Source organism: Ambystoma mexicanum, chromosome 2q (assembly GCF_040938575.1).
Source record: "Ambystoma mexicanum isolate Mex_15411 chromosome 2q, UKY_AmexF1_1, whole genome shotgun sequence".
NCBI classification, from domain to species: domain Eukaryota; kingdom Metazoa; phylum Chordata; class Amphibia; order Caudata; family Ambystomatidae; genus Ambystoma; species Ambystoma mexicanum.
In genome coordinates, this window is record NC_090924.1 from 877,931,418 (window position 1) to 877,955,552 (window position 24,135).

General features: G+C 51.4%; 1 protein-coding gene across 4 annotated transcripts in view; it reads right to left on the minus strand.

The window, feature by feature from the left end:
* PDSS1 (decaprenyl diphosphate synthase subunit 1) overlaps positions 1 to 24,135 on the minus strand; it is a 664,271-nt gene that overhangs the window by 369,432 nt on the left and 270,704 nt on the right. For 2 of the 4 annotated variants that reach the window (XM_069648131.1, XM_069648133.1), the window contains one exon: positions 19,661 to 19,758. The exons of the other annotated variants lie outside the window; for them this stretch is intronic. In XM_069648131.1, coding sequence (XP_069504232.1) covers positions 19,661 to 19,758 — 98 coding nt within the window. The remainder of the gene's footprint in view (positions 1 to 19,660; positions 19,759 to 24,135) is intronic. 4 annotated transcript variants of the gene reach the window in all.

Genomic DNA, 24,135 nt, shown 5'->3' on the forward strand with positions numbered 1-24,135 from the left:
CCCTCAGATTACATACCGCCGGAAGTGCCTGAAAAACGAGTCTCCCGTGAAATGGGGAGTACCTTACAGCTATTTGACCGTGGAGCAAACAGAGCATGCTTGGTTCAATGATGGTTCAGCACGATACGTGGGAACTGAGCGGTACTGGAAAGCAGTGTCGTACAATCCCAAAACCAAAAAGATGTTGACAACGACAGGGAACGGGAAGAGCAGTCAGTTCGCAGAACTTTACGCAGTTTACCAAGCATTGAAACAAGAGACCCGTGGTCAATGTTATGTGTACACAGATTCATGGTCAGTGGCAAATGGATTGGCAGTGTGGTTGCCAACTTGGCAAAAGAATGGATGGAAGATTCATTCAAAAGAGTTGTGGGGAAAGAAACTGTGGCAAGATATTGCAGAAGAACAAGTTACTTTCTTACCTGGTAACGTTCTTTCGATGGGATGGTCCCACAACGTATTCCATATCTATGACATGTAATCACCACAGCTGTGCTGCTTCGGAAACTTTTTTCGGCGTCTGCGTCCTGCGTCGATGCGCCGTCGTCGAGTACCACGTCCGACGTCATCCGATGTGATAAGTAGGACTCACGACTCCCGTAGCCTCAGTTGTAGTTTTTTCCCCCAGAACGTGTGACACTAGTCAACTGCCAGTCAGACACAAAGCCTTGCGGAACGCAAGCTGCAATCGCAAAAGAAATTCTGCAGCGGGGAAGGCATGGCGGGAGCGATATGGAATACGTCGTCGGACCATCCCATCGAAAGAACGTTACCAGGTAAGAAAGTAACTTGTTCTTCGAGGGGATTGGGTCCTCCGACGTATTCCATATCTATGACAGACTCCCAAAGCAGTACCAGAGCAAGGAGGAGGGAAAGAATTTAGAATCAAAATTTAGAATAGCCAATCAAATAGCAGAGCAAAGGACCGCCTTGCCAAAGGCCAGATCCTGTGCTCGGATGGAATCGAGGGAATAGTGACGTACAAATGTATGTACTGAAGCCCAGATGGCTGCATCACAGATGTTGCGAATAGGAACACCCCTCTGCAGGGCAGTAGATGCAGCCATACCCCTGGTAGAATGGGCCCGCAAGCCAGCCGTTGGGTCCTTACCCGCCAAGCAGTAGCACTCCGAGATGGTCAAAATAATCCAGCGAGACAAAGTCTGTTTCGTCACAGCTTGCCCCAACGCCTTCCAGCGTAACCAATAAAGAGTTGATCGTCCACTCTGACCCTGGACATGCGTGAAACATAAAAGCTTAAAGCTCTCCTAGGATCAAGCCTATGGAGCCTCTCCTCTTCCTTACCAGGATGCGGAGGAGGATAGAATGCCGGAAGAACAACCTTCTGGGCCAAATGAAATTCCGTCACTACCTTCGGAAGAAAAGAAGGACGAACTCTAAGGACAACCCTGTCCTTGTGAAATACAGTGAAGGGTGGCTTAATTGAAAGTGCCTGTAACTCACTCACTCTGCGAGCGGAAGTAACCGCAACTAGAAACGCAGTTTTCAAAGTCAACAGTCTCAAAGGGCAAGAATGTAAAGGCTCAAACGGAGCACCCATAAGAAACCTAAGAACAAGGTTTAAATCCCAACCGGGCACCAGGAAAGGTGACGGAGGGAACACATTAGTGAGCCCTTTCAGAAACTGTGAAATTAAAGGGATTTTAAAGTAAGAACACTCTTCAGCGAGCGCTTAAAGATGGACAGCGCCGCCAGGTAACCTTTAATGGTACCTACTTGCAAGCCCCTGTGGGCTAGAGAAAGTAAAAAGGACAGAACCATGGGGATGTCACATGCAAAAGGATCCACATTCTGAACTCTGCACCAGTCGCAGAACTTACGCCAACGGCACAGAGACTTTGTTGCTGGCCTTCGGGCCGAAAGCAACACCTCCATCACGTCTTCAGGGAGGTCCCAATCCTTATACCTCAACCTTTCAGAAGCCAAGCGTGAAGGTTGAGGGATCTGACCTCTGGATGGAGAACCTGGCCCCCCTCCCGTGAGAGCAGATCGTCTCGGTAGGGAAGACGACGTGGAGGGCAGATGGACAAGTCGAGAAGGTCTGGGTACCACGTCCTCCGAGCCCACGCCGGAGCAATGAGGATCATCCGGGAACCGAACTTCCGTAACCTCCGCAGCACTTGCGGGATGATGGGGACTGGAGGAAACGCGTACAGCAGCGGGAATGACCACTCCATCATGAACGCGTCTCCTAAGGCTCCTTTTGGAGGAAACTCCCGCGAGCAAAACCTTTCACACTTCCGGTTGACACTGGAGGCGAAGAGATCCACTCGAGGGGTCCCCCAAAGGGCGAAGATCTCCAGGAGAATCTCCTGAGCCAACTCCCACTCGTGAGAGATCGCGCTCTGCCTGCTCAGAGCGTCCGCCGTCACGTTTTCGTCTCCGGCCAGATGAACTGCCGAGATCGAAACTTCCTGCTGGATGGCCCAGAACTCGAGCTGCATCGCCTCCCTGCACAGAGGAAGTGACCCTGACCCCCCTTTTTGTTGAGGTAGTGCATGGCCACAGTGTTGTCCGTCAGGATCAGGACACTCTTTCCTCGCCAAGTCGGCAGAAAAGCCTTCAGGGCTAGCCTGACGGCCCTCAGCTCCAACAGATTGATATGGAGTCTGGACTCCGACGGAGACCAACGACCGCTGACTGTCAACCCGTTGGCATGAGCTCCCCATCCCGTGAGGGATGCATCCGTCACGATCATCACCTCCGGCCAGGGAGGCCAAAATGGAGCCCCCTTCATCAAGTTGCCTTTGACGGCCCACCACAGAAGGTCCCGGGCGACCGAGGGCAGCACCTGAACCGGGTCCGACATCCTGCCTGAGGACTGCGACCATTGCGTCTTGAGTGCCCACTGCAAAGATCTCATCCGCAGGCGAGCCTCTGGCACCAGAAGAATGCAGGATGCCATGAGGCCGAGCAACCTCAAGAACTCGAACGCTGGGAGCGTCTGGGCATGCTGAAACTTGTGCACCATCTGCTGAATGTGAAGAGCCGTCACCTGGGGAGGAAAACACTGCCCCAGGGAAGTGACGAGCACTCCTCCGATGTACTGGAGCCGCTGTGTTGGCGTCAAATGGGACTTCTTTAAATTGAGGGAGAAGCCCAGCCTGTGAAGGGAGTGGCAGGTGACGGACAGATGATCCAGGACTTGCTCGGGAGAGCTCCTCCTGATCAACCAATCGTCCAGGTAGGGGTAGACGTGAATCCCCCCTTGCCTGAGATGCGCTGCCACCACCACCATGAGCTTGGTGAAAACCCTCGGGGCGGAGGTCAATCCAAACGGCAGGAACCAAAAATGAATGTGCGAGTCGCCAACCGCGAACCTCAGGTACTTCTTGTGCTTGGGATGGATCGGCACATGGAAGTAAGCAACCTTGAGGTCGAGTGACACCAACCAGTCCTGAAGCTGAAGGGCCTGTAGGACTTGAGAGAGAGTAACCATCTTGAACTTGTCCTTCCTGAGGAGTTTGTTCAAACCGCGCAAGTCCATGATGGGTCTCAATCCACCGTCTTTCTTCGAAATCAAAAAATAAGGGGAATACCATCCCTTGTTCCTCTCCGCTACAGGCAGCTGTTCTATGGCGCCTTTCTCCAGCAGGGCTTGAATTTCCTGCGCAAGGAGCGGATCCGGACTCTGCAAAGAGAGGTTCCCCGGTGGATTGTCGCGAGGCCTGTGCCGAAAGGGAAGACAGTAGCCGTGGGTTATGATCTCCAGAACCCACACATCTGAAGTAATGGCTTGCCACTCTACAAGATGCTGCGCCAGCCTTCGTCCAACCGGCGAACCATGGGACATGGCCTCATGACTGAGTGGGAGCGGCTGCAGCGTTACCTGAGGGCAAAGAGGCAACTGCCCGAGCGGCCTTGGCACCACGGGTACCCTGTCGTCCACCTCTGGTACCCCTGCGTTGGCCTCTTTGACTGCCAGCTCCTCTCGCTTTACTGAAGGACGAGTAATAGCGAAAGGAACCACCCCTCCACTGCTGTCCCCTAGGACGAAAAGGCAGAGGTTGGCGAACTGCAGCGCCCAACGACTTTGCTGCAGCTTTTGAGGTCTGCAACCTCTCAAGGCTCTCGTCAGCCTTGCTGCCAAAAAGGTGTTCACCGTCAAAGGGCAAGTTGAGGAGCCGGGACTGCACATCAGGAGCAAAACCCGACTTCCACAACCACGCAAACCTGCGTATCACGGTGCTCGCCGCCACGGACCTACTGACGCATTCAGCTAAGTCCAAACCCGACTGAACGGACTCGCACATGGCATCCTTACCATCCTGGACCATAGCAAGGAAACCATCCCGTTCGTCCCCTTCGGGAATATGTTCAGCCGCTAACGCAACACAGTTCCACAGAGTGTGTGTGAAACGAGACAAGGCACAAATGGAGTTGGCCGCCTGAAGCGCCATACCACCAGAAGAAAACACTTTCTTCGCCCAGCCATCAAAACGTTTGTCGTCCCTATCAGGAGGGATGGTAGGGTACGAAGCCTGCTTTGCCGGGGCTGTGGCCGCCTGCACCACCAAACTCTCCGGAGTGGGGTGCCTGGTCAAGTAGCAGGGGTCGCTACTGGCTGGACGGTATTTTCGCGACAAGGATCTGCCCACCGCCGGGAGACTCTCCGGAGCAGTCCAAGCCGCCGCCACCCTTCTCTGTAAAGCCATATGGAACGGCAGTACCGGATCAGTTGGGGGACCAACATCAAGGATGTCCGTCAGATCATCCTGCACAAACTCCCCTGGGGGAGCAGACCATCCCAAGTACTCAGAAACCCTAGCCATAAGGCGCCGGTACGAGGAATCGGCATGAGAGCCAGGCTCAGGCCTACAAAACTCCACCTCCGGAGAGGTGTCCAGTCCACTGGCATCATGCAGTGACTGTCTCAAATCGTCAAACTGACTATGGCCCGAGACAATTTCATCTGGAACCTGACTAGGAACCAGGCCATCAGAATCCTCATCCGCCTCTGAAATATATTCCAGGTGGCGAAAAGAAGGCACCCGAGAGTGCTTGCTCTTAACCAGAGCCTTCCTAGGGGGTTCCCCCGTGCCAAGGGGTACCTCCGACACGAAAGGCGTCGATGGCGTCGAGCGAATCGGCGCCGACGTCGAGAGAACAGGCATCGGCGCCGAGAGGATCGGCGTCGACGTCAGATGCAGCGCCGCCAGCATCGGCGGCGTCGACACAGCCCTCGAAGCCGGAGCTCCGAGCGTGTCCCTCGACGACCTGAGCGTCGACGGCTTCGACGACTTCCTCGGAGCCGGAGCCTCGAGAAAGCCTGTCGACGCCCTCGACGCCTCAGACGTCGATGTCTTCCTCGAAGCCCTCACAGGTGCACACGGTCTCGAACGCGTCGAGGACCGGGACCTGGAACGGGTACGTCGAGAACGAGTCTCCTTGTCCGAACGGGACCTCTCCCGTGACTCGTGCCGACCACTCTTGCGAGCGGTGTCTCTAGACCTCTCACGACCGACCCCACTCGGGGGCGCGGACGGCTCAAGAATCGCCAGCATTTTCTTCCCGAAGGAAGCCCATTCCTCTGGCGTCGCACGGCTGGTGGGGTAAGCGACGTGCCAGGCAGAGTCCTCCGAAGAGGACCTGGAAGACGACCGGTGTCGGCGCTTCCGAGAATGCCTCGAAGAGGCTGAGGAGTGGCGAGACCGACTCCTAGAAGGAGACCCACGAGACTTCCGACGATGACGCGGAGAGTCACCCCTCGAATCATCCGTCGAAAGCCCCGCAGACTTCGACTTCCGGGGCTTGGACACCCGACCTACCGACAACTTCTTCTTACGTTTGCGTAAGGCTTTGGACGTGAGCGACTGGCAGTCGATACAGTCATCCGTGTCGTGGGCCTCCCCGAGGCACCAGAGGCAGGCGTTGTGCGAGTCCGTCTGTAACGCTCACCTGATTCCCGCAGAGGCGCCGGTCTTGACTGGGTGAATGCCGTATCTTCAAAGGTGATGTGTAACACACGGTTGGCTCTTTGGGCTGGACCTCTGTGCACTGTATGTCTGACTCGAAGAGTAAGATGTCTGCAGATAGAAAATATGGGATTAATGAACTGGGGTTATTGGGTGCCTCTCTCCTCTTCCCTTTCTCTTCTCCTGTAGAACCCCAAAGGTTAACACCCTCACCTTAGGTAAGTGAACGCCGAGCTCTCCATCTGCCTCGGGGCAGGGTGCCGTAACCAGTTTCTTCACTGGATAAGGGTGCAGGCCTCTTTACCTCAGAGGACTGCTGTCCGTCGTTAACTGCACGAACGGTAAGTTCTGGGCACTTCAAATGTCTTAAAAGTCTTTTGTAATGATATCTCTTGTTTTGCAGGGTTTCAGCGATGGCGGATGGCGGGCTGATGAGAGTTGAGGATCGAACGCGCGTGAGGAATAGAAGCGCCTGGAAGCACGTAAGTAAGCGCTTGTAGCCTGCTTCACGATGCGCACTAACTGTCCCTTTTATCTTGCAGGTACAAGTTCGGAGCTTTAGAGAAGCTGAAGGGTGCTGGAATACCCACTGGATTCGGCGTGGGAAGGAGTAATGGCACGTGAGTAATAAAGTTGCCCAATGTCTTTAAACGCTCCTTCTTTTGTCTTTCAGATGCGGGATGCAGCGCCGAAGGCCTCCGGAGCGTGCGAAGAGCTGGTAAGCTTTTGTCTTTCAGATGCCGGAATGCAGTGCGAAGACCTCCGGAGCATGCGAAGAGTAGGTAAGCCTTTGTCTTTCAGATGCCGGAATGCAGCGCGAGGCGTTGGTGACAGCCGATGGACCAGGTAAGAGATGCGCTGCCACTGAAGACCGTAGTGCTAACCTGTTCTTTCTTTGTCTTTACAGGTGCTGCTGAAGACTGGATTCCAGGATGGTAAGCCTTTGTTCCCTTAGGCCCAGGATCAGAAGCAGAAGACACGATGAGCGTTCTGCTGCAGAGAATGCAGAATAACGCAAAGCAAGATTCATCCATCGGGTGTGGTTTAAATAGCCTCCTGTAGTGCTTAGATGTCTCCTTCCACAGCCACGCCTAAGAAAAGAGTTCCTGCTTTCCAGAAGAGTTCCAGTGTTCTGAACCTAGGGAGTGGCTCCTGCCCCACCCAACAGGAAAAGTAGTCCCAAACAGAAGAGGATCAGGGGTTCAACTGGCAGGTAAGTAAGCATCATGGTCTGCTGCAGGTAAGTCCACCCAAGCATTATGAGCCCGGCGCTTCCAGCGCTGGGACTGGGCATCTTTATGAGCCTGGTGCCACTGGCGCCAGGACAGGGTCCAAGAGGTCCCAATTGGGACTGGCTGGCACTCGGAACCGGGGTTATGGGTCTGCTTCCAAGGGAGTCGGGCAAGTCCAGATCTTTTGGAAGCAGAGATCATGACACCGTCACCGACATCTTGGACCCACACTCCCCGTACTTCTTGAAACCCGGACGCGGGGTCGAAGACGAAGTAGAAGACATCTTCACACGAAGGATTTTCACAAAACGAACAGGTTCGAAGAACCGAGAAGAACAGAACTCCAAAGAGTCGAGGCGTTAACCGAGATTCACGAAGCAACACGTTCGCAGAAAAAACGGAACTGAGGCTACGGGCGTCGTGCGTCCTACTTATCACATCGGATGACGTTGGACGAGGTACTCGACGACGGCGCATCGACGTCATCGACGCAGGACGCAGAAAAAAGTTTCCGAAAAAAGTTTCCGAAGCAGCACAGCTGTGGTGATTACATGTCATAGATATGGAATACGTCGGAGGCCCCAATCCCCTCGAAATGTTGTTACAAAGTGAAGTCCCTGTATATCATGTGGACGCGCATTGTGCCACAGCTTCATTAGAACGTTGGTTTAATTCTGTTGCAGATGAACACACCAAGATTTCCTCAGTGGATGCAGAGGCTCGGGAAGATGATATGGAGGGTTTGGCCAAATGGGCGCATCAGAAATGTGGGCACCTTGGAGAAAAGGCTACTATCAGGTGGGCACAAGCTCGAGGCATCAGTCTCCCTTTAGAAGTAGTGAAAACAATCATTTTGCAATGTCCCGTGTGCAACACCAATTGCATAGACCTATACCTTAAATTGTTCGAGGCACATTGAGAAGAGGAAAATTACCAGGTAAAATTTGGCAGATTGATTATATCGGTCCTATGCCAATCAGCAGAGGTTTTCAGTATGCATGTACTATTTTGGATACATACTCGGGATATTTGATGGTTTTGCCGTGCAAACGTGCAACCCAACTGAACACCATCAGGTTGTTAGATCAGATCATATTACATTATGGAGTACCTTTGCAGATTCAAAGTGACAATGGGTCACATTTCAAAGGCAAATTAATCCAAGAATTTTGTCAGGAATAAGAACATTGAGTGGATCTATCACGTGCCCTACCATTCAGCTGCGGCAGGGTTAATTGAACGAATGAATGGGTTACTGAAAGAACAGTTGCGCAAATCTGGAGGTGGCAGTTTGGCAGGCTGGCGTGATCGTGTGTTTGATGCGGTGCAAGTGTTAAACAATAGGCCTGTGTATGAGCATGAAACTCCTTTGATGCGATTAATGACTCCTACTTTACAGGTTCAACCCAATTCAGTTAGAGAAACACTATTATACTGGGAAATTACTCCAGGTTCTTTAGCCCCCTATCGAGCAACTCCAGAGTCAGCAGGGGTAGACTTGCATTCCCATGAAGAAATAAGATTAGATCCAAGAGGAATAGTTGTAATTGAAACAGGGATTGGAGTACAGATTCCCCCAGAGCATATGGGATGGATTGCCCCTAAATCTGGCCTAGCATTGAAGGGAGTTCAAGATTACCAAGGCAAGATTAATGAATAGTGGGGATCAATTGTTATCAATACACAAGGGTGATCGAGTGGCCCAATTGATAGTCATTCCCATTAAGTTGTCCATGATTAAGAAAGGGGAGCCTCCTACAGTGTTAGCTACCCGTGGGGATCGCGGTTTTGGGCTCTTCAGACAGTATGTTACCGGGTGCAAAGGTGTGGGTGGGAAAGCCAAGTGGCCCACCAGTGCCAGCAGATGTCATTGCATCAGGCAAAGATAAAGTAGTTTTAGTTATGGAGCCTGGTAGAAAGAAATGGCTATATGTACCCGCAGACAAATGTTACCTGAGAGAGTGATGTGCAACACTGATATCTCTTTTCTGGGTTTGCTTTGTAGATCCTGGGTCTGGTTGGTGTAACTGTGGCAATAAATGGACTCCATTTGGGCGAGTTAAACAGTCTGCTGTTACCAACGAAAAATGTCACATCTGTGCCAGTGATCAAGGGGATACTGATAGTGATGAATAATGTTGTCCCCAAGCAGCCCTATGCCAGTGCCGAAAAGCCCGCCAGACCGAAGACATGGATTCGTGAAATGCGACAAACACATCAGGAGCAAGTGAAAACAACCTTGATGCCATCCGTGCAAGAGTCGTTTGAAGGAAGACGGAAACACTCTCCTATGATTACCCAAGAGGAGAATATGTGGATATATCTGGCACAGCAAGTACTGAACATATCACACTTTTGTCTTACTGATGTGCCCAATGCACAGATTTATTGACTACGTGTTTAGTAGCGGTGCCGACGCCTGTTCCTGTTCTAAAGCATATCTTTGGCGTCACACAATGATTCTTTAGTTCAAGACTCAGACATTCGACAATCTTTTTCAGTTTACGAATACTGTCGGTTCTGCCAAGAGACTGACAGAAAATGGAGAAATTTGACACGTGTTATTACTTACAATATAACTCAAGGTGATGTGTGTCACATCATGAAGTGCAAACCACAAGAAATTGGCAAATGCCGACAAATAGAGTTGACCAATCAGTACAATCATACCATGTTCGAGAGGCGGCTATGTTCGCGAATGTCACGCAAATGCACCAGTGTAAGTAACAATATGTCCTGCAATCATACAGTGATAACTGCTAGTCATTTGAATCATGTGAAACTTCCAACAGTATGGCTCTTTTCATGTGGTAACATTACATATACTTATATTCCAGCTAACATTTCTGGAGGTCCATGTGCTTTGACTCGATTGGGACTAATGATGTTTCCTTTACACTCAGCGATAACTCGAGGTAAAAGGTCAACTTTTGAATCTGTAGGGCTATCTCCTGACTGTGATTCACATGTACATTTGTTATCAGAAGATGAGGTTCTAGCATTAACCCTTTCATATGTGGGTGTTTAGGGTGTAGCTGCTGGAGGTTACAAATCTTTGATGAAATTAGCGTGTTTAGTAGTTAAAAGTCTTAATCATACTTCGCAGGCTTTGGAAGAATTACTCCTCGATAGTCAAGTTATTAGAAAAGCAACTTTGCAGAACAGAGCTGCTGTTGATTACCTATTGCTAAAACATAATTTAGGGTGCAATGCCTTTGAAGGTATGTGTTGTTTCAATTTAAGTGACCACTCACGCTCTATTGAAAGTCATATTCGAGGTTTGAGGGATCTCATTTCTCAAGTGTCTCAAGATCGTAATAGAAATTGGTGGGATTGGTTATTTTCATGGATACCTGATATTGGGGGTACACTTAAGTTACATTTTTGCTTGCATTTTCATTATATTCTCTATTATAATTGCTTGTTGTTGTTGCATTCAATGTATTCCCAATTTAGTCTTAACATTTCGTAGGTTTCAGAGACCGGTTCCTGTGCCACCAGGATATGGAAGATAAATAGCCAAAGGGTGGAATTGTTATGCTTGATCCAAAATGGCACGGGTGCGCAATGCATTCTGAGAGCGCTCAGAGCCATGTTGGATATTTACTTCATACCGCAGTGAAACGTTGCACACATTTTGCTGAGTGTTAGATTCACAGTGCTGAGACAAACATGCTTTTCCAAACCTGGTATGCGGTCAAGGCCATTTCTGCTGGGAAAGCTAACGTTGTTATGGCTTGCTACTGTTCTCCGCGAAGCGTGTTTTTAGAGAAGGGAGGCACTGCACTTTTTGGGGGGATCTCTCGATTGACCCAGCTGGCAACCGACGGGTGTTCCTCAACTCCGCAAGTGCAATTTCCATAATGTTCAAGAATTGACTCCCCTTTGTGGAGTGTGTATATATGCGGAAGCCCGGAGGTGGTCAGGTGAGAGTTCAGCCGGAGAAAGGACGCTTACGTCCGGCCTTCCTGTGAGCTGTGGTGCTCTCGACTTGGCTGTTCCTGGGGTCTTCCAGCCGCTTCTGGACGAGATCAGGAATCCTGTTACGCTCACGGGGATGTATTTCTTTTTGACTTCTTTACTTCTTCTGTGATCTATGTCCTTATTATTTTTATGAGTTATTTTTACGTACTTGTAAGCCTGGAATAAATAGTCGTAAAGAGCTGATTATCTTCTAAAGAGTGCGCGGCTGTGAGTTATTGTGTCTGTCTGTTTATGGTTCAAAGTATTTGCTCTATAATTGCATTGGTGATTTATGGTTGTTCCGTACACTTGTCGGGGGAGAGCAATACACCCTTCCCCACCCTTTTTTCTCCTTACCCCCCCCACTCCCACACTCTGCACACTTAAAACATACTACCAATTACACAGTGCCCCTCCTCAGGCATCCGCCCTACACAATAAATACACAAACAAAACAAGCTAAACAAAAACGACTACTATTCCCGAACCCACTAATGTGGGGCTCCTATTTGGTTCCTTTTTTCCAGCTTTACACTGTCTGTGGTACAACCTTCTCCCCTCACTCTGGAAGGCACCCGACGATTCCATTTTCTTTTCCTTAATATTCTCAGTAAAAAGTTCTTAATACCAAAAAATAAAAACAAACCACATTCATACCGCACTCACAATTTCAATATCCGCATGGTCACACCCTCCACACTCTCCCATACACCTATCACCTACTTGTTATCACTTGCATGTTTATACTCACGTGCACGTGTTCACCCGAACTCCTCGGTCACTGGGTACCCAATAACACCAGCCTGCACTCTCATTCGAGCCGTGCCCTGCTTCAAAGAGCAGACAGGAATTCTGCAAAGAGGGCTCCTCTAAAACCGCTCAGGAATATGTGTTTTTCGGGACTGTAGGTGGCCGCAGCTCTTCCATAGAAGCGGCCTGGGCACCTACGAAGGCACAGGGGCACTGGGATCACATCGGGAGTCACCAAATGAAGGCACGCCCTAAACGCTCACACCAGAAAAAAAATACAACCCGCTAGGGAAAAAGGCCCACAAACTCTTGCAAGTATAACAAGTTTTATTTCTACAAAAATAGGAGTGCCAGCAAAGAACTCTGCTGCCTGAGAATGTTCTAAGGAAAAATGGTGCAAGCAGAGATTTAAAATGGGACGCAGCATCATTCATATACTGTAAGAACCCGCGCAACTGGTTGGTGTGACCATATAATACATGGTCGACCTACTCCATAGGGGATACCAGGTAATTCGCCCAGCCCCGTCTGTCCATCTTCCATCACATGGGCATCGTCCCCAGGGAATCAAGGTCGAAGAACCAATTAGATACAATTCGCCAACAATACTACTCCATTATAGAGGGCACCTGGCAAGAGCATAGGCTAGTACAGGTGAAGTCCCAAGGTCAATCTGACCCACAAACATTTCACTCATCAGATCCGCGTCTCAGTACTTCCAAGGCTTCCACCCTCGCTTTTTAACTATATTTATATCCCTCCCTGTACATCCCATTACAAATCATGTCTTTATAAAATAATGGTGGGACAACCATGTACTTAGATCTTTTATGGGTTTGGTTTATGGTCGGTGGTCTGGGGTCAGCTGGTATCTTTGGAATTCAGCGGCTTTGGGACTGGGGAAGTTGTAGGGGCCATAACTCATGGCTGGCTGGGTGGGGGTTTTAGGCCTGCTTTGGCCTATTTGTGATAACATGTATACTGAGTCGCTCAGCACTGTTGCGTGGCCTTGCAGGGCACATTCTTTCTTAGGACAAACACAATGGAATTATTTTAGAACAAAGGGAGGGTTCTGTGGAAGCTAGCAGCGTGGGCCTTTCTCATCAGCGCTTGCGCCTATTCAGATTGTCCCTTCAGACTCGCGGGCCATGGGTAATGTAGCAAATAATACTGCATGGTCGTGCAGGCCCCATGCTTCCATTGTGTCTACAAAATGGCATCTACTTATACACGTGCACTAAGTTAAAAGCATCTAAAGTTCACATAATGTGATTGTGTGGGAGCCCTCAAGACGCCCTCCTCCCCTGGTATATCACCGGTCTTCCAATAGGACTCATCTCACCCTAAAGCGTCTAGGGGAGTGGGATGGGACCATTCCCTTACCAACACCATGTAGGTATTCAGTTTTGGTCATAAGTCTTCTAATTCAGTGATCACTGTCCTCAACTCTTTATATATCAACAATCATGATTCTTTATGTGAATAATTTCTCAACAAAATATATCTTGTACAAAATTGTATTTTTTGATATATTTTTAACAGAACAAATGTCATAAATCCCCAATCCATAGATCATATGCTCATTGTGTTTCGGGAAATTCCTTCCCTTCTTCAGGAGCTATTATTCATACTTATGATGCATCTGGTTGCCCACTGCTTTGCAGAACTTGAAAAAAGTGAACAGAATAGAGAGTATGGAACAAGTTACTTACCTGTAACTGTTGTTCTCCAGCATGGGTCTGGCATGGATTCACATGCTCATGAATATTCCCCGTCGTCAGGCTGGGAATCCTCGGTAAAGAAAAAAAAAACAGTATCAGTTTCGTTTCTGATCTGTCTTTCGTAGTAATAACCAATCACTGGTCTCTGCGTCATACTGACCACAGCCAATGACTGCCCTCTACCTAAGCACCGCCTCTGGCAGCCATCTTCAGATTTGGAAGCACGTGAAGTGGCAGTATGACCAAGTGAAGAGCCGCAGAGGGGTAGGCGGGAGGGTTCGCATGTGAATCCATGCCAGACCCATGCTGGAGAACAACAGTTACAGGTAAGTAACTTGTTCCTTCTCCAGCATGGGGTCTGGCATGGATTCACATGCTCATGAATAAAGAATACATAGCAGTACACACATGCACAACCACGGGAGGTGGCAAAGGCTCAACATTAAGCATTACATCAAACTCAACATTAAGCATCTTACCTCCTCACCAGGCTCACCTCAGGCGAACAGGTTGCGCAGCACTGCTTGGCCGACCCTGGACTCCTCCCTGGAATCCCGATCGACGCAGTAGAATTTCGTGAAGGTGTGCGTCGACCTCCACGTAGCAGCCCTACATATGTCCAGCAGGGGCACACCAGAAAGGAACGCCGTGGTAGCTGCGATCGCTCTGGTGGAATGGGCTCTCGGACGGCCAGGCAGCGGTCGGTTTGCCAACCGATGACAGTACATGATACAGCCGGAGAGCCATCTGGAAATGGAAGCCTTCGAGAGAGCCTTCCCCTGATTGACAGGTCCAAAGTTCACAAAGAGTTGTGACGTCTTCCGAAAACACTTCGTGCGGTCCACGTAGAACTACAGCGCTCTAGCCACATCCAGCGAGTGCAAAGTCCTCTCAGCCGGCGACGAAGGCGACGGGAAGAACACAGGCAACACCAAGGGTTCGTTGAGATGGAAGTCCGACGGTACCTTGGGCATGAAGGAGGGGTGCGTCCTGAGCACTACCCTCGTGTCGTGAAAAGTCAAGTACGGGGCCTTGCAGGAAAGGGCCTGGATCTCTCCCACCCGTCGTTCGGAGGTGATGGCCACATGAAACGCTGTTTTCCACAACAGAAACTTCAACGGGGCACCAGACAGAGAACCTCTTCCATTTGTGTCTGTAGCATTTAAGAGTTGAGGACGTCCTGGCCTTTGCAAGAACCTCTCTGCAGTCGGCCGGTATGTCGTATCCCCCAAACTCTAGCGCTGCAGGAGCCAGGCCTGCAAGTTCAGCGATTTCGGGTTGTGGTGGAGGATGGCGCCTCCTTCCCTGGAGAGTAGATCCGCGTCCACCGGCAGCTTGATTGGCGGGGACGCTGACAAGTCCAGAAGGTCCGGGAACCATATCTGCCTCGGCCACGCAGGTGCGACGAGGATCATCCTGCACCGTGACCTCTTGAGCTGGTTGACGAGCCGGATTAGCAGTGGCAAAGGAGGGAACGCGTAGAGGAACAGGCCCTCCCAGGGGAACGAGAAAGCATCGCCCATGCTCCTCGCCTGGGGAAACCTGCTGGCGAACCTCCGGCACTTGGAGTTCGTCGCCGTCGCGAACAGGTCGATCTGGGGTGTGCCCCACCGTCGGAAGAGGCGATCCACTAGATCCTGCCGTAGTTCCCACTCGTGGCACGAGCGCAGCTCCCTGCTGAGTGAGTCGGCGATGGTGTTTTTCATCCCTGCCAGATGAAACGGCACCAGAAACATCCTTTGGGCGACGGCCCAATGCCACAGGTCCTGCGCCTCCTTGGACAGTGCTGGGAACCTGGTTCCGCCCTGTTTCCTGATGTAAAACATGGTGGTGGTGTTGTCGGTGAAGATCCTCACCACCTTGCCCTTGAGGGACGGAAGGAAGGACCTGAGGGCCCAGAACACTGCACGGAGCTCCAGGACGTTGATATGGAGGGACTTCTCCATCGGGAGCCAAAGGCCTCTCGCGTGCAGATTTTCGGTGTGCGCTCCCCACCCTTCCAGGGAGGCATCCGTGGTCACTGTCTCCTGGTGGTCTGGGGTCTGGAAGTCCATGCCCCCCGTCAGATGCGCGCGAGTGCCCCACCACCGGACCGCTCGGCGGAAACTCTCGTCGAGTGTGATCCTCTCCTCGAAGCCGCCCGTCGTTTGGATCCAGCGCGCGTCCAGGAACTCCTGCAACGGGCGCATCCGGAGCCTGCACATGGGAATGAGGTAGATGCAAGAAGACATCATTCCGAGAAGGGACTTGATGGACCTCACCTTGGCCGCGTCGGAAACCAACATCCGCTGTACCTTGCCCAGGATGGACCTGGTCCTTTCCTCCGACGGGGAGGCCAGAAGGGACACTGTGTCGAGCTTCGCTCCCAGAAACAGTGCGTTTTGCGCGGGTACCAGGTGGGACTTGGCGTAGTTCACGGAGAATCCCAGGTCCGTGAGAAGTTGGACAGTCCTTGCCGTGTGCTCCACGGCGAGCTCCCTCGTCTTGGCTCGGATGAGCCAGTCGTCCAGGTAGGGGTAGACGTGGATCCCCTCGCGGCGCAGCTGCGCCGCCACCGGTGCAAGGCACTTGGTGAATACCCTGGGTGCCGACCGTAGTCCGAAGGGGAGGGCTTTGAACTGGTAGTGACGCCCTTGGACCACAAACCTGAGGAATTTTCGGTGCCCCTTTAGGATGGGAATATGGAAGTAGGCATCCTCCAAATCCAACGACGACAGGAAGTCTCCCTCCTCCAGCTGACCCAGGACATGCTGGAGGGTGACCATCTGGAACTTCTGCGCCTTGATGAAGTTGTTCAGACGTCGCAGGTCTAGGATGGGGCGCCATCCTCCCGTCTTCTTCTTCACGAGGAAGTATCTCGAGTAAACTCCGGAGCCCCGAAGCCTCTTTGGGACGAGTTCGATGGCGCCCTTCCCGAGCATCGCCCTTACCTCCAGGAGAAGCTGAGGGACGTGAAGCTCTTTCCTGGCCACGGGGGGGACGCGCGGGCACCTTCTTTGAAACTCGAGAGCGTGGCCCCGGGCTAAGGCGTCCAGCACCCAACGGTCGGTGGAGATGGACTCCCACACGCTGACGAAGCTCGCCAGCCGGCCTCCCACCAGGGTGCTTCGGTGGGGGCCCGACCCCACGGCCGGTTCAATCCTGTTTCGACGAGGCTTTGCCGCCTTGACCTCCTTGGCGACGACGGCGGGGTCTGCCAGACTTGCCTCGTCCTCTGTAGGCCTCCTGAGACGACGAGCGGGCCACTTGACGGTAGGTGGAGAAACCGCCGCCGGCACCTTTGGAGGCGCCCTTGCCTCCGCTGCTCCGAAAGGGCGTCCGTCGTTGCTGCAGAACCCCAAGGGCCTGGGCCGTCTCAGTGTCCGCTTTAATGGCCTGAAGGGAATCGTCCACTGTTTTCCCAAACAGGTTGTTCCCATCGAACGGCATGTCCAGGACTCTGGTCTGCACGTCTTGACGGAAGTCCGTAGCCTTGAGCCATCCACGCCGCCTAAGGCGCACCCCGTTGCCCAATTGGCGAAACCCCGTGTCGGCGATGTCCGTCGCAATAGTGATGGCGTGGTCCGACGCCACCTCACCTTCCTGTAGGATCTCCAGGGCATCCGCCCTCTTGTCGTCCGGTAGGAAGTCCAGCAGGGGAGCCAGTTTGTACCATAGCTCCCTGTCGTAGCGGGCCACGATAGCCAAGGCGTTGGCCGCTTTAATCGTCGTTGCTGCAGACGAGATGACCCTGCGTCCCATAGCGTCCAATTTCTTTCCCTCGCCGTCCGGCGGGGAAGTCGATGTGGAGGCCGCACCCCCCCCGCTTTCTTCCTGGCCGCCGCGGAGACGACGGAGTCCGGGGTAGGCTGCGCCCGGAGGCACAGGGGGGCCGCGTCCGGGACCCGGTACTTCTTCTCGTACCGGTCTCTTCTAGCTGGCGTCGTGGAAGGGTTCTTGAGGAGGGCGAGGCCCTCATCCCAAATGTCGTCCAGTAGAGGCACCGCGAGGACCGTCTTCCTCTTGGCCTCGCGCCGTTGATAAAGGAATCCTTCCTTTTTCTTCTCCTCAGGGCAGAGTTGGAAAAGCTTGGATGCCCTGGCGATCATGGAGTGGAACGATCCAATCTCGTCGGGCGGAGAAGCCCTGGTGGGAGGTGACGACGGTAGATCCTCGTCGTATACCTCGTCGTCCGTGCCCGTCGCTGCCGTGTCAGTCCCCGTATCATCCCCTCGGGTGGACGGGGAGGAGGGCTGGACGGGGCGCGATGGCTGAAAAGGAGGTGGAGGGTGAATCCTTCTTTTCTTGGGCGGGGGAACACCAGAAGGTCCCGGTTCAGGATCCCCCGATGGGAGAGGTTCCTCCGTCGGCAACGGTAGTCTCGTCCTTATCTCTGAGCATAAGGACTGTATAGCCAACAAAATGGCAGCTGAGTTGTCTTGCGGCGCTGGCAGAGGGGAATCCGACGGGCGATCAGGGGCCCCGTCGGCACCCTCGACGATGTCGTCGTCACCTGCGTCGGGATCCATCCCGACGGGCCGGTCTTCTTCCACGCCAAGGCCCTGGCTTAAGACCTCGATCAGCTCTTCCTCCGAGGTTGAAGCCGAATCTACGACGACGCCCTGCCCCCCCTTTTTCTTCCCCGCCGGGGATTTCACGGGGGTCCTATCGATGGGTACAAAAGAGGACTCCCTCCGAGGTGGCAGGGAGACTCTGAGCCCCGAGGTCGCCACCACTGGTGTAGCCTCCGCAGGCTGAGCCAGGGCCGCCGTGACAGCTTCGATAGAGGGCTTGGCCGGATGGATTAAGGCCTTCACCACCTTAGGTGCGCTCACCGCCTTATCCTTGAGGGGGGGACACTGCCTCGCTCCCCCTCCGATGGGGCCTTCGAGCTCGACCGGGGCCTCTCCAGGAGCTTCGCCGGGTGCTCGCCCTTCCTCTTACCCGACCCAGAGCGTTGGCTCGTGGCTGAAGGTCCCGGGGAGGGTGCGCCCTGCCTGGCGCCCGTAGAGCCCGACCGTTCGGCGCTCCCGGTGCCAGCGGACTCGCGTGCTTGGCCTTGTGTTGGACCCCCATCGCCGGGGCGTCCTCAAAGGTCTTAGAAGACCGCTCGGATTTCTTCCTCTTCTTCTCGCCTGACGGGCTCTTCCCTTCCAGCCAGTTGGCGAGACGTTGATGGCGGTCCTTCATGGTCCGCTCCGACATATTGCCGCAAAACGCACAGTCCTTCTCCACGTGCGTCTTGTCCTCATGTAAGCAGTAGAGACAAAAGGAGTGTTCGTCCTCCTTAAAGACGTTCTGCAGCTGGCATCCAGGGCAGACCCTGAACAGCTTTCCGGGCGTCGAGCTTCCCTTCTCCTGGGCCATGTCCGGGCCCGAGAAGCTTCTGGAGTCCTCCAAAAGCGTAGCTCGACGAATTCTTCACCCTTGAGGGGCGCAGACGAATCTGACACGGGTCCCCGTTGATCGGATGGAGAGTCGGTGGAGCTTGAGGCTCTTTTGACCGAAAAAACCAAAGTTTTTGAGAAAAAACGTGAAAAAATAGCACTAACGCTCGAGAGCAATAGCACGAGGATCCCAACACATGAACGTGCGGTAAAAATCTGAAGATGGCTGCCAGAGGCGGTGCTTAGGTAGAGGGCAGTCATTGGCTGTGGTCAGTATGACGCAGAGACCAGTGATTGGTTATTACTACGAAAGACAGATCAGAAACGAAACTGATACTGGTTTTTTTTTCTTTACCGAGGATTCCCAGCCTGACGACGGGGAATATTCATGAGCATGTGAATCCATGCCAGACCCCATGCTGGAGAAACTCATTTAGTGAGCTAATCTGTGTAAAACATTTATAATAACATCAAGAAGTCATTAGCCGTCATGATTTTTTGCTTTAGCATTCACCTGGTGTCAATCTGGCTTGCACAGTCCAAGCTGTGTGTACTGTGTTTAAACAAATGTTGAGGCTTTCAATGGTATCCGAAAAGTCAATCAATACCTAATAATTAAAACAAGGTATGTCAAGTATTTTATCTAATGTAGTCTTTTATCCTTAACAAAGTCCTAACTCTATTGTCCTCACCTCCAAAAAGAGGATGTCTGGTCATACAGCCGTGGCTTCCTTCTTTCTTCCAACAAAAACAAGGGAGGGGAAACGTCCTCCCTTCTGGGTAGCCGGTTCTATACGGGGATAACAGATCAAACCATATCCGTTAGGACTACTGGTACGATTATTGCATTAAGAAGTGGAGAAATAATAAGTATATACAATAGTATATATAATCTGAGTACAGTGATTAGGGTGTCTATACCAATGTCTTACCCTAGTCAGGGTACTGTTTATGTTGTTCTGTAAGAAGTGGTGGCTCCCAGAGACAGATTGATCCTACACTAGGTAGCACCTGCGTACCTGTTGGTGTAAAACAAATTCAAAGATTCTGCTCAGTCTACCTCATCCACAGGATCCAATCCTTTAGCATATAACTAAGGTTGTCTTACCTAACCTCTGCAACCACTCGTGTCTGTTCCCTCTACCGACTGGTTCTCGGCCGTTTCCAAAATGGCTGCCACTTATCGTGTGATAATGAAGGGAAAAATGTTCAACATGTATAGTGTCAGGCTGGGTTCTCACCTTTAATACACCAACAGCATAGGTAACTTCCCAAAAAGGATAGGGATATTGCAATAAATGTCATGGAGTATTGTAATCAATATATCAATATCAATTGCGATTCAATCAGAAGTCACCTATGATGAATTACAACGGGTTTAAAACCCATGGAATTAATGATTAGCTAGTCTGTAGATGAGTATGTTAAAGTAAAAGTAAATGTTGTGGTGATTTAAAAACTGAACTTAATGATTAATAAAGGGAAATGGATTCAAATGACTGTGCACATCAATATATAGACCCCGGGAAACCTGTTTGTCCATTTTACTGCATATGGTGACTTTATATATGTTTATTATTGAGTGTTGTGCGATATGATCATCTGCTTGTTTCAATTTTTGGTGCACGTATATGGCCTAGAATAAATACTGTATTTTTATACATTCCTGTCTAAATTGAATTCTATGTCGAGACAAGAGGCTTCCTATTGTGCATTACAACTTCTTTACTTTCAACCAGCAGCAAAGATTGAAATATGTTAACAAAACACCAGAAACATTGTTAAAAACAGTATTACATGAACAGAAAAATCACACAAGCCCCAAGATGGCAGGCCCGGTATATCAGCCAATCAGTGTCTCCCCCCCCTATAAGGGTCCATAGCACTAGTCTCATCCTCTTCTCTGCTGCTCGACCAGCAGACAAGTGTTCCCTTTCTACTGTCGAGCTCTGTGCCATTTATATAGGTTTATTGTTAAGGCTTACTGTTAAGGTTTACTGTATATAACAAGACATTTACATAAGTGTTCATAGTTGATGACCGTCAGTGTAACTTGCATTGTGCTGTGGGTAAGCGTGTAGTGTTCAAACTTTATTCTGCAGCGCTTTCACTTTCGCTGCATTCATTTTCCTCCATGTGTGTGTTTTACTACAAGCAAGTGGTTTTAAGTTTGTCAAAGTGAGCCCGGGAAGCCTTCTCAGCCTCACAGGCTGTTTGTCAGTTTCGTGCACGGTGAGGACGTGTGCAGGGGCAGGCAAGGAAACTTTGTTTCCATCGCCTTGCCAAACTATCCCCGCAGGAGGGGTTTGCTTAAGGAGCACGCTGCAGGCATAAGTGTGCCATATTGCGACTGTTCCTTCTGAGGGAAGCTTCATTGTTTCACTGCAAGCACTGTGAAGTGCGACTTTATTTCTGCAAACACGCAGGTTGTTCCGACTTGGTCGAAAAGAAGCCTGCCCGGTTACACAACGTGTGAGAGGCTCCTTAAAGGTGTTATAGTTGTGGCCTGCTCTGCCTTTATGCTCTCACCTGTGTGGTGCTTTACAGGCAGCTGGAGTGAAGAGTAACCTCTGCTTGAGGTTGGGACCGACTGTGGGTGTATCCAAATCTGTTCCCCTTCTCCCCACCCTTGGCCATCTGTTTCTTTTATAACTGGTAGACTTTGAAAGAAACTATGTCAGCTACTAGAGGAAGGAGCTGCAGGCAGGGGTAAATGAAGGGTGCATCATTATTAGTCAGGGTAGTTTCTCAGATGGGAATGGCGTCCCAGCTAAACAAGGGTCTTCAAGACGCAGGTTGGAAGGGGGTGATAAACACCTTCGGAGGGTGGTCCAAGAAACAGTAATGCATTATGGGATCTTTACAATACATTAGCTGGTGCCATTGATCGCTTGGCGAAGGGCATAGGTGATTTTCATGATAAGGGTCCTGCTGGCCGTCTGAGGTGGCAGCGGAGGGTCCTAGACCTCGCAAGTGATCACAAAAGGCTAAGCATGTAGAGACAGGGTCTCAGGCCAGGAAAAGGCATAGGAGCAGTGCTAGGGGTTCCCCTGTGGCTTCTTCCTCCAAATCCTCCTAGTCTTCTGAGGATTCAGATTCCCCTCCTCAGAGGAAGAAGGTAAAGAAGGAGGTATCCCAGGAAGGGAAGAAAAGTGCTCCAGGATATGTTGGGGGAGCCGTTCTTTAATCCCGATGACATCCATCGGGATGCTGTGTCCTCCTTCATACAACATTGGGTGAGGAAACCCATGCGGAAAGAGGCGCATAATAAGCTAAGAGCAGAGTGCCTGCGCCCTTCCCTTCCTGATAAGGTGGCAGCGACCCCTAAGATTGACCATTTTATGGTTGTTTTTCTGTCAAAAAAGGGTAAAGACCCTGGGAAGAGAATAGGCAAAGCCATGAGGTCCCACCAGGACAAACCTTTGGACGTGTTGGGGCCCCCTTGCTCAGGTTTTCGATATGCTTCAGGAGAGCCCAGTTCATGATGCCCCACTAGATGTCAATATACTCAGGGGCTGGGTCCAATGTTCTGTGTGCCTGATTGGCAACGCCAACTCTGCTCTGTCATTGGATGGGCGCAAAGCTTTACGAATGCGTTTGGATCCAAAACTGGCTGACATGGCTCCGGGAGAGGCAGGGCCTAAGTCCCCGTGGTTGCTCTTCAGAAAGAGATTTGTCAAGGAGGGCTCTTCATTTGTGCACACGTTCACGGCTTTAGATAAAGCGCAGTCTTACATCAAAAAAGCCCTCACCCCCGGGTGGTTTTGTCAAAGCCGGAAGAGGCAGGGCCCGCACCGTCTGCCATCCGTTCCGGGTCTCTTCCCGCCGCACACAGTTTGCGCCTAGAGGAGGGCGTTCCCGGATTTAGCTCCAGAGGCGGTGCCAAAACCTTTCCGCAGTAGCGACTCAATGGAGAGGCCGCTCCTACAGAGAAGCAGGGCGTGCACTGGTCGCTTCAGGTGAGCATAGGTGTTTCTTCCCAGGGAGAGCTTGGAGATTAGAGCATTTTGCACACAAGTCGGCCCACATCACGGCAGACTAGTGGGTGCTGGAGACAGTGCAGGGGTTCCACTTAGTTGTCCCCTTTTAAGTAGTGCGACCTCGTCCGCTGGTGTTCAGTCAGGAGAGGCAAGCCTGCATAGATGCAGAGGTGCGTGATCTCATTCAGATGGGAGCCGTATTGCCCGCAGCAATGGCAGATTCCCCTTTTCTCCGTTTCATTTTTTTTTGAAGGATGCGTATTTGGTGTTGCCAGTTTTGCCCCCTAATCAGTAGTATCTGCAATTTCAGTGGCATGATCGGTTTTTGCAGTTGACGCCCCTCCCGTTCGGCCTCTCCTCAGCCCCTTGGCATAAGGATAATCATTTACCTTGACGACATACTCATTCTAGCGCAGGAGGAGAGCACCTTCTCGCCCCGCTTCGGTTGACAGTGTCCCTCCTTCAGGATCTCACCTTTGTAATCGATCAGGAAAAGTCTATCCTTGTGTCTACACAATGTGTGCAGTTTCTGGGCTTCATTATAGATTCTCAGCATTGCCAACTCCGGTTGCAACAGAAGAGGATGCAGGGAATTCGATTCCAGATCAAGTCTGTGCTAAACAAAGGGGTATTCAGGAGGATAGCTCAGCGGCAACGTGCTTGCCTTAGAAGCAAGACGACACGGAGCAACACAGGTTCGATCCCCGGGTCCGCGCTTGGAAACCTCTGTGTATTAAGCGCGTTATAAATAACCTATCATATCATATCGTCGCTTCGACTTCTTGCCAGGGTCATAGGTATGCTATTGGCATCCATTCAAGCCATCTTTCCAGCCCCGCTCCATTAAAGGGCTCTTCCGAGGCTAGAAACTATGCATCTTCAGTCAGGGGCTCAGTAGTCTCAGGCAGTGCGTCTGTTACAAAACGCAATGGCAGAGCTTCATTGGTGGCTGCAGCAAATGCAAGCATGGAACGGGTACGTTATATTTGGCTTTGCTCCAGACATGGTGTTAGAGTCGTAAGCCAGTCTGACCGGTTGGGGAGCGTGAAAGCAAGAGGTTTCTATGGGGGAAAAGTGGTCCGCTGTAGAGCAATCTCTTCATATCAACTGTCTCTAACTCTTGGTGGGGTCCTTTGCAGTGAAGAATTTCGCCAACGACAAGGTGAATAGTTGCATCCTTTCGTGAA